Below are 10,115 nucleotides of genomic sequence, written 5' to 3'. Positions count from 1 at the left end.
AAGTTTGGTTTGAAAATGAAAATGTGTTTGGACATCTGTTTTGGGTGAAGTTTGGTTTGAAAAAACATGAAACATGACTTATACCCACAAGTTCTAAAAATTATCACAAATACCCAACAGTACTGTTATCAATAACATTCATTATATTATCGCAAACCATAGTCCTGAACATAAATAAATTTGATACAAAATTATCATTTTTATAATGAACTACATGATACACTATCAGATGACCGAGAAGACGAAGCAACATCGTTACAAAATAATAAATGGTGGGCTCTTTTATAAAATATAAAAGTGTGGGGCAATTTTTAAAAAATATAATAGTGATATTTTGGCCCAAGCTGGTTTTGGGATTTGGCCAAAATGTAGGCAAAATCTATGGCCAATCATGTGTTTGCCAAATAAAACCCAACTTTATTTTGGTAAAATCTATGGCCAACGGTCCTAAATAACATGCCATAATTTGGCCAGCTCATGAAAATTTTACTGCCTGAAACCTATGTAGTAATAAATTGTACAAAATCATTAGCAAAAAGTACAAAATAGTCAACTGTCGAAATTCCCAAATTCCCACTTCTCACAACCCTCGCTATATCAGAAACGAGGGTTCGATTCCCAGCAGAGAAAATCCCAAACTCCCTACGCCGTTTTCTCTTTCTCGCGCGCTTTTTTCACCGATTCTATCCAATTAACGTACAAAAAAAATAAAATTCCAAATCCATGGGAATCGAGCCTTCTCCGGCCGCCGAGAAAGTTTCCGGCGAGTCTCCGTCGGGAATTTCCGTCTCATTGTTCGATTATTCAGTAGAGAATCACTTCAAAGCAGCGGATACAATTTCTAAGCTCACCGGCGTACCTGAAATTGATGATTCCGATCAAGCTGAGATTAATCGCTTAGCTTCCTCCATTACATTCTTAAAGTAAATTCAAAAAATTACTTTTGAAATTTTGTGACGTTTAAATTTTATTGCTTTTTCGTATTTTTTTTTTAATCTCGTAACATGCAGAGAATGGAAAGATCTCAAGTACGAAGTAAGAGAAGCTAAATTTGCTTGCGAGAATGAGAGTTCTATAGGAACTGATGTGATTGGCAAAATAAGTTTGCCTCAATTTTCTTCAGCGGAAGTTCCAAAGGTACATTTTGTGAGATATTTTGCTGCATTTATTGTTTTTCCTTAAAAAAGTTGATTTTGTTGCAGAAGCAGTTGGTCAATGAGCAGCCAGTTCCTCGAGAATCGAGGTAGGCAGAGTTATTATTTTATTTTTGTATAATATTGGCATAATGTTCATATAGCTGACCCAACTTGTTCAGGATTGAGGCTTCATTTTATGTTGTATATTACCTGACATTACATGGTTGTGGAGCTATTTTTGTTTTGCCCCTAGCTCGAGCTATTCTACAAAGTTTATATGGCAGATAGTTTATTAAAGGCATTTATTCTGGTTTCGTCCATGTGCGGTGCATGTGCGCTTCCATTTTCTCATGATTGTGCTGTGATAGAGTGTGCTTGTGATCTCTTAAATATTTGGACAAGACTTCGATGTGTTTTTGGTTACACATTGATCAATTTATTATAGATTGGTTTGCGAAATACTTTAGACTGTTATCCACGTTGTATCTTTTGCAGCAAAGACTTTGTAATGTATGTTGGAGGTCTAGTGTGGGGAATGGACTGGTGTCCCCAAGCTTATGAAAATAGGGATGCTCCTTTCAAAAGTGAGGTACCTCTCTTATAAATCTGCTTTTGTATCCTTCTTTATCTTCCTTAAAGAAAGAAACTGAGATGTCAAATGGACAAGTCTGTGCCATCGCCAATTCCTTTTCTGGTACCTTCTCTTTTGGTCTAGTGAGAATACTAATTGCTTCTACTCGTACATGACTTCTATGTCCAGTATGAATTGTATAATGAAATCTGTCACTGAAACTTGACTAATTCTGAGCAGCCATTCCGCATCCATCATTGTTTATTGAGATGAGTTGTTATTAGGAAGAATGAAAGCTAATCTTGATTTGTCAAGAAATATGTTAAGGTAACAACGTCAGAGAAAATCTGGATAAGGAGCAGGGAACAACTGAAAGATCCTATCTTCGAGTTACAGTAGGACAGCGATTTTCTGCTCATTGTAACGTTTGTCCCTGTACTGTTTGATTCTTCCTATCTTTAATTGTTTTAAAAAGCTTTATGGAAATGCAGCTGTTTTCGGTGTGTCATTTAATACAATGGTTAGTCATCAAAAGTTATAATATCTGGAGCAGTCTTATCTCCCCAATGGAGTATCATAGAGAGGGGGAAAGAAATGAAATCAACTTAATCAGTGAAATGTAATTATTTTGGGGTTCCATTTTATACTCACTCGGTAACAGAGTGTCTCATGTTTGATTTACTTTATCGAGAAAGGTCATGTCTTTCCCTGCTCTTCTTTTAGCTATATCAAGCGCGCTTACTAAGAAATCAATATTTGGTTTTTTGAATTGATTCTGTAGTTTGTCGCAATTGCTGCTTATCCTCCTGATTCATCATATAGCAAGATTGGTGCCCCACTGACAGGCAGAGGTGTAATTCAGATATGGTGTCTGTTAGATCTCATTCAAAAAGATTTAATTTTGAAAGAAGATTTGTTAGCTCAGGTTAACAAAAAGACAAATCGAAATTGGACAAAAAGTGAAGCAGATAAGGGAGAAACATCTGGACCCCAACAACCAAGAGGAAGACCGAGAAAGAACCCTGGTGAAGCAGTTAAGGGAGAAACATCTGGACCTCGAAAACCAAGAGGAAGACCGAGAAAGAAAACTGTAACTGAATATCTAGATGACAGAGATTGTGATGACCACAATTTACAACCTCTTGCTATAGAGTACCCGCAGCAATCAACAGAACTTTCTGTAGATTTGTCTTGTGAAAATACGAATAAAGCCCAAGAAGATTTTGGGCAAAATCAAGAAAGATCCATTGTTGTGGTATCTCTAGATTCTCAGCTTACTGCTTCAAATAGGAGAGGCATGAGAAACAAGGCAAGATCAAAAGGTCAAACCGAGAATTCTGATGTGATTCCGCTAACACAATATGTTGCTGAAGAGTCTCCAGTTGTGAGTTCCCAGACATATGCTAGCAGTAGTCTTGTTTCAGCAGGGCCTAATAAGAGTGGTGCCACCGCAAAGAGAAGAAAGAAAGAAAAAGAAAAAACGGAAAACCAAACCCATGATTCTTCCCCGGCTTTACTAATGCAAAATGTGGATAAAGAATCTCTTAACATGTCCCAAACACCTGATAGCCATGGCATTGTTTCATCACAGTTTGATGAGAATCGTTCTCATGTAATTCAACAAATACCAACGGATGTTTCGCTACCTAGAATGGTATTATGTTTAGCTCACAATGGAAAAGTAGCAAGGGATGTTAAATGGAGGCCTTTAGATCACTGTGATGTCTCCAGACATAGAATGGGTTATCTTGCTGTGATACTGGGAAATGGAGCTTTAGAAGTGTAAGTTCTCCCTTTAAATATTTTGCTCTTGTGTTAAACTTTCTTGGATAATCTTTATTTTGCTCTGCATTCCTGGTATGATTTAGAATAGAATGAATCCACTTGATGCAATCCAAACCCATTGACTGTGGAAGTCAAAGAATAGACTTGATAGCTTTGGAAAGCTGCAATTTCAATTGACAAAGTTAATATTACTGAAGAGAAATATGTTTTTTGAAACATGATTTATGATTTTCAATTTAAATACTAGGCCATACCTTCTTGGTACTGTTCTTTTAATACAAGTACTTTACCTTTAAAGAAAACGATACCACAGTGGGCCCTTAAAATTCGGACTAGAGTTCCTAGCTGCAGAGTCTATGGGCTAGAATTGGTGTGGGCTTGACTTATTCAATTGCAGTTTCAATTGATTAATCAACTTAGACGCATGGATGTTGAATAGCACCCAGGAGGCTCAGCTTGGAGTAATTTCTCAAATGTTTACGGCCTAAATATTATTAGCCTGAGAAATCATTTTGATTCAGTTACACCTCCACTTTCTCCATTAAGTGGGCCAATCTATTAATCATATGTGGAAGTATAATCAGTAATGATTGTCTTCATAACTTGTATAGTCAGTCATGATTATTTTCATACCTTGTGTAGTCAGTCATGATTGTTCCCACACCTTGTTCTTTCTCGTTATTACTTCTTTTAGTTTCGTACAGCTTCTTGCATTGCATCTTTCTCCCACCATAAGTACCCTGGTCTTCAATGTTGTGCGATTCTGCAATCTTCATAACCCTCATTATCTAATGCAGGTGGGAGGTTCCTTTTCCTCATATAATTAAAGCTTTTTATCCTTCTGTTCAAAAGAAAGGTACTGACCCTCGTTTCCTGAAATTGCAACCTGTATTCAGATGTTCAATGCTGAAGTGTGGTGATCGGCAGAGGTAGTTTAGAGCTCAAAGTTCAATTGCTCTTTCTGTTCTGTTTGATCATTAAAAGTGACTTAGCTGTGACATATTTACTATGATTTGTACATTATGATTTCTTAACAAGGTTTGCTTTCTGCATTTGCATTCCTTTCTTTATGAGTTGTAGACTAGTTAACGATCTTTGTCTTGACGAAGCTGGGAATTATGTGTCACGTGGTGAACTAAGATCAGGAAAATGCTGAGCACAGTACCATTCGAATAGATTTTTCATTAATCAGCGTAGTTCAAAGTTGGCACTTAGATAAGTATTCAACTTCACAGTAGACGAGCAGCATCTCTCTATATTAGTTGAGCTTTCTGCACTATTAACTTTGTCATCTTGTATGATATGTGCATAACCTCACCTGCTAGTACTCTTCCATTCCCCATAACTTTCATCTTACTAAGCCTGTATTGGGTATTGGGTATAACTTCTTAATTTTTGAATTGTCCATATTACAAGTTTAACTTTGTCCTGAGTGTGCAACTTGTTTATTACTGTAAAGTTTATTTCATTTTCTCTTTCATATGATCTTCCATTCTTTCTTAAATTAACCTCTCTCGTTGTTTCCATCTCTCTTGTAGCATTCCCTTAACAGTGGAGTGGTCTGCTTCACCTCCGCATGATATGATTCTCGCTGGATATCATGATGGAGTGGTACTGGTTCTAATTTAATTTTTGTTTCCCTTTGCTTTTTCAAAATCGTTCTAGAGGCAACGTTGTATTCTATCTGTACCCCAGTACCTGTTTCATATCTTAAATTTAGAGTCAGTTTGTTCGATATGTCTTGCACTTATTTCATACACTTGAAGTGATGCTGCTGCAAGTATAATAATCTCGTCATCTCCAACCAATATCCTGTTCATGTTAAATGAGTTCTGACTTCTGAGCACTTACAAAAGGTCGAGAGTTAGGGACAAGTCCGCTGGACTTTTATTCCTTATTTAGCACTGTGACACTAATAGGTGCTTTTGGATAGGTTGCCTTGTGGAAGTTTTCAGCCAATAATTCATCTAAAGGTATTAATTACTCCCTGTATTGCGCTTTTCAATGGTTTCATGCGATTCAACTTAATGAGGTGGCTATTATGTTCGCCTATTCCTCTTTTTACTTTTTGTAGTTCCGGTCATGTATGCAACATGACTTTAATGCTGTTTTGTGCTTAAAGTTTGAGTCCTTCTCAAAAGACTTTTCTCAAGTCATATTGTCACTATGCCTCCTTGGTTAATGCTTTTTGTAAAATCGCGAATTCATGTTACAGTCCTTTTGCCTGCAGACACAAGGCCTTTGCTTTGCTTCAGTGCAGATACAGTTCCTATTCGGGCTCTTTCCTGGGCACCATTTCAAAGGTTAGTGGTGCTAAACTTATTCAATGCTATGAGTTCTCTCTGTCTTCTCCAAAAGCAATCTATATGGTACCTTCTCTAAAATAAAGGACATGTAGCTTTGGGTTCCTCATTTGAATTAACCATGTCTTGTGCGTCTACCTATACTTGTCTTTAATTTTTCTTCAAGAGGCATCAATTGCAACTGGTAAAATTGGTAGCTACTTAGTTATGGTGGCTTGTAATTTGTTTTAACATAAGTTGAGATGAGAAAATTGAAGGGTGAATCAGCGTGAATCGGTTTGTTGTGATGTGTATCTTTCACGGCCAACTGTTTTCTTATTGCTCAAGAATTGCAGTTTATTCAACAGTATGATTAACATATTGGGATTGTAGCGACTGGCTAAGCTTCTCTTGTATTTTGTCTGGTTTGTTTATTGGCCTACTTGGTACGAATTTTATGCAGTGATTCTGGGAGTGCAACTATTATCATCGCAGCTGGTCACAAGGGGCTGAAATTTTGGGACTTACAGTAAGCCTGTTTCTATATCTTTACGTCCTTTGATAATCTCATTTTGATTTTTTTCCCTTGGTAATTATACCCTTTTATTTCGTCCTGCTGAAAGGACAGCAATAAGCAGAAAAGATACATAACGGTTCGAAGTAATTCATACACATTCTGCTGTATTTCTTCCCACTCTCAGTCTTCTTAGTATTTTGAACATCAATGCTTTCTAAATAAAAGAGTTGCAAGTGTTTTTTTCTTTGCCATGAATTATTGTGCATCAATTTTTCCTTGAAGAGACATATTTTAAAATTTTTATGTTTGCTTTTGATTAATGTGTTTATACAATTAAGCTTTATTTTGGCATTATATGCTGTATGTTAAATCCTAGCGCTCATCATACTTTTGTGAACTATATGTCGTACTGGCTCGAGCAGTACTGGGTAATGGGATTAGACCTGTTTTATATTGCTTTGCTGCAGTTTCTAATGAAAAATCTTTATTTGGTTCTCCTCTCACATGCTGATAGCAATTGATATGCACTGCCGACTGTTTAAAAATTGGTTATCCTCATATTTTGAGAGTAGTGAAGGATGCTTTTTGGTTATTTTCCTAAGTAGTATTATAAGGCAAATGTTGTTGGAACACAATGGTCAACAATGCTATACGACATCTAGAGTTGCCAGTTGGATTGATTTTATTACGGGAATTTCAAGCAATTTTTAGGATGCAAAGCCCATATCAGTTGTTGCATTTGCGTTTGTGCATATGCACGCAGAGACACAGACACACACACATACTATATATATACATATACACACACAGACACACACACATAATATCGTACCTTATATATCTTACAGGGATCCCTTCCATCCTTTGCGGGAGTATAATGTAGGCCAGGGAGTTAATATATGCAGTGTGGATTGGTTGCCAGAGCCAAGGTATGAGCATACCCCGTCTAACAAATTTGATTTAGATATCTGCTTTTGACGTCTTTCTCTCAAATTGCATTTGTTAATGTTCATAGATGTATTATAATATCATGTGATGATGGGACACTAAAGATCCTTAGCTTGCCGAAGGCTGCATATGATGTACCTGTCACAGGAAACTTTTTAGTTGGGACTAAACAGCAGGGATTCCATAGTTTCTCTCGGTCTCTACTTGCGATATGGAGTGTCCAAGCTTCCCGAGTAACAGGTTTCAACTTTTGAAAGATCTGTATCTTTTCTATCTGCAAAGATCATACAGTTTACATAGATTTAAGTAGTGTCAAAAGTAAAAATGAGATATTCGTGAATGATCAGACAAGCGTTTGCATAATGACACTGAATTCCTGTGTTTTTTTGTGTGTGTGTGTGGGGGGGGGGGGGGGGGGGTTTACTGTTTCATGAAACTTCCATCTGAAAGTATTGGAGAAAGCAAGGGACAGTTTATACTGTTTCATGAGCTTTCTGTCTACAACTTGCTCTTTATGTTTTCAATAAGGGGCACCAAGGAGGGGGTAGAAGAGAAGGGAGTACAGTCTCAACTCTCTATGCATAGCAGCACAGCTTGGATGAAGACGAAGGATCAGCTTAATTCTAAGACGAGGGTGTTTGGGATGGGGGTGTTGTGCTTTCTGAAATACATTCTGCCTCCGTTTAAATTTACGTGAATCCATTTGATTGGGCACGGAGTTTAAGAAAAGAGAGAAGACTTTTGAACTTGTGGTGTAAAATGAGACACATATTTTGTGTGACTATAAATCATTGCATAAAGATAAATTGTTTCCAAATAGGAAAAGGGGTCATTCTTTTTGGCACGTACTAAAAAGGAAATATGTTCACATAAATTGAAACGGAGGGAGTATTTGATTTCGATAAATAAAGTTACATTTTCATTAAACTCTAACTTATTTGGTTGTAATCCAGCCTGATACATTACCCTTTTCTTAAATTTTTGCGAGCTCTAGGCATGGTTGCGTATTGTGGGGCAGATGGTACAGCTGTTCGCTTTCAGGTGTGTACTGGTTAAGATGATTTTTTGTTAAATCTGTTCTTTTTATGGCTTTTCCTGCTATATTCTTCTCTATATCGAATATTTGGAAGGGTCTGGTCGACATTGTTACTGTGGTCGTAGATGTCTGGAAAAGGGATAGAAAAGTTATACAGCAAATATTTTATGCATTATCTCTTGAATAACAACTGGTCTCCTCTGCAACTTTCAACCACTTCTGTCCAATTCTCTCTATAAACCACCTGATTGGTCACAAATTCTTCCAACATCTTCCCAAAGTAAACATGCCTTTCTCTGTTTATTATATCTCACTTCAATTATTTTCCTTAATGCGCTCATATTCTCTGATGGCACAGCTTTTTGGCATCTTCAGTAACCCTAGCGGCATCTTTTAACTCTTCCAACTTTTGTACCTATGATTTATCACCTCCTAATGTCTTAGAAGTTGCTGTTTCAAGTTTCTCTGCTCTTGAATTTAAAGAAGACAATTCCGAATGAGAGTCTGCACCGTCAATAAAGCACTTGAGCAGTCTAAAAATGCATGGGTAGAATATCCAAATGCTTCGCTGCCTGTGAATTTAACTCCCCATACAATGTGCTATATTTAATAGCCGCAGTAGCAACGTTTCTCATCGCAGCCCGTTTCTCTGAGAATTCCATATAGCTCGTTTCATTGGCCTTTTCTTGACTGATAATGCTCCGTGTGATTGCCTTTGAACATATCTTGTGTTTGACGAGCTTATGTATCTCTATCTGTATCAGCATGTAAAGAAAACTTCGAATATGTACTTCTTGAGAGGTAAACTGTATGCTTGTTGAATTAGAGACCTTATCTATATTACCACTATACTCAGCTGACTAGCAGAATGGAGAATGATGCTGTGAGGAATCGCACCCCACATTTTCTCTGTGGATCATTTTCCAAGGATGAATCAGGTATCAGCGTCGTTACTCCAGTGCCAAATTCTCCCTTTCGAACGTTCTACTCAGGGAAACAGTGGCGTGATGCCATCTCAAGATTTCCACATGGTGTCAATTCAGTCCCAAATCAGGAGAAACGAGCGATAGAGCAATCAGATGAACAGCCCCTGGGTAATATGTTGAACTGCTCTACTGATTTTCATTTACCCACCTCAATTATGACTCCATGATACCCATTCTGAGCATGGTTCATCGTGTCATCTTGCAGCTTTATGTTATGGCAATGATCCAAACGTTGAAGGAGGATCAGATGACGAGTTAGTGGCTCAGAAGAGTAAACAGGCATCCAAAACAAAAACAAAAACTACGAGCAAGAAACCGAAAGCTGATGAATGTGCTCTTATATGCAATGAAGAAGAAGCAACAAGATTGAGAGAGAAACTTGAAGAATTGCCGCCCAAAGATGTGTCGATCAATCGGGTAAGATGGAATATGAACAGAGGTAGTGAGAGATGGCTATGCTATGGAGGAACTGCCGGGCTGGTACGCTGTCAACAGATTGATTTATCGTAACTTCACGGGGAGGGTGTAGACTGTAGATTGTAAGCTTGTTATCTATACACTATTTGTCATGTTATCTATACACTATTTGTGGTTATCCCCTTTTAGTGCATGTATGTATATTAGCAATTTCAAGAGAAGTTGTTGGGGTTTATTGAGCATTGTCCAGTGACCAAAGCGCTTAGAAATATTCATCGGCAAATCTAACACGTAAGTAACGCAGAGCCTGATAAAACCACAGTTAATGTAAATATCTCAAAAATTGTGTTGACAAATTTGATACGCGGTATTATAGATGGGAGATGTGGATACTTGATAACCTAAAAATGAATTAATGAAGGTAAAATTACGCGACA

General features: G+C 37.4%; 1 protein-coding gene across 5 annotated transcripts; it reads left to right on the top strand.

Moving 5' to 3' along the window:
* Positions 1-540: 540 nt before the first annotated feature.
* On the top strand, positions 541-9,913 carry LOC107774390 (uncharacterized). Of its 5 annotated transcripts, none has more exons than XM_016593902.2 (15): positions 541-923; positions 1,011-1,137; positions 1,209-1,243; positions 1,632-1,725; positions 2,489-3,489; positions 4,290-4,421; positions 5,031-5,103; positions 5,426-5,465; positions 5,723-5,795; positions 6,238-6,303; positions 7,140-7,220; positions 7,307-7,479; positions 8,234-8,280; positions 9,132-9,369; positions 9,467-9,913. In XM_016593902.2, exons 1-15 carry the CDS (start codon positions 724-726, stop codon positions 9,769-9,771), a joined length of 2,685 nt encoding a protein of 894 aa, XP_016449388.2. In that variant the 5' UTR covers positions 541-723; the 3' UTR covers positions 9,772-9,913. The 5 variants fall into 5 exon arrangements, with proteins under 5 accessions (XP_016449388.2, XP_075085818.1, XP_016449387.2 ...); XM_075229717.1 differs by having other exon boundaries at positions 1,203-1,243; positions 4,389-4,421; XM_016593901.2 differs by having other exon boundaries at positions 1,203-1,243.
* The last annotated feature ends 202 nt before the right edge of the window (positions 9,914-10,115 follow it).

This window comes from Nicotiana tabacum, chromosome 2 (assembly GCF_000715075.1).
Source record: "Nicotiana tabacum cultivar K326 chromosome 2, ASM71507v2, whole genome shotgun sequence".
Classification (NCBI taxonomy): Eukaryota; Viridiplantae; Streptophyta; class Magnoliopsida; order Solanales; family Solanaceae; genus Nicotiana; species Nicotiana tabacum.
This window is presented reverse-complemented; position numbering and strand designations above follow the sequence as displayed.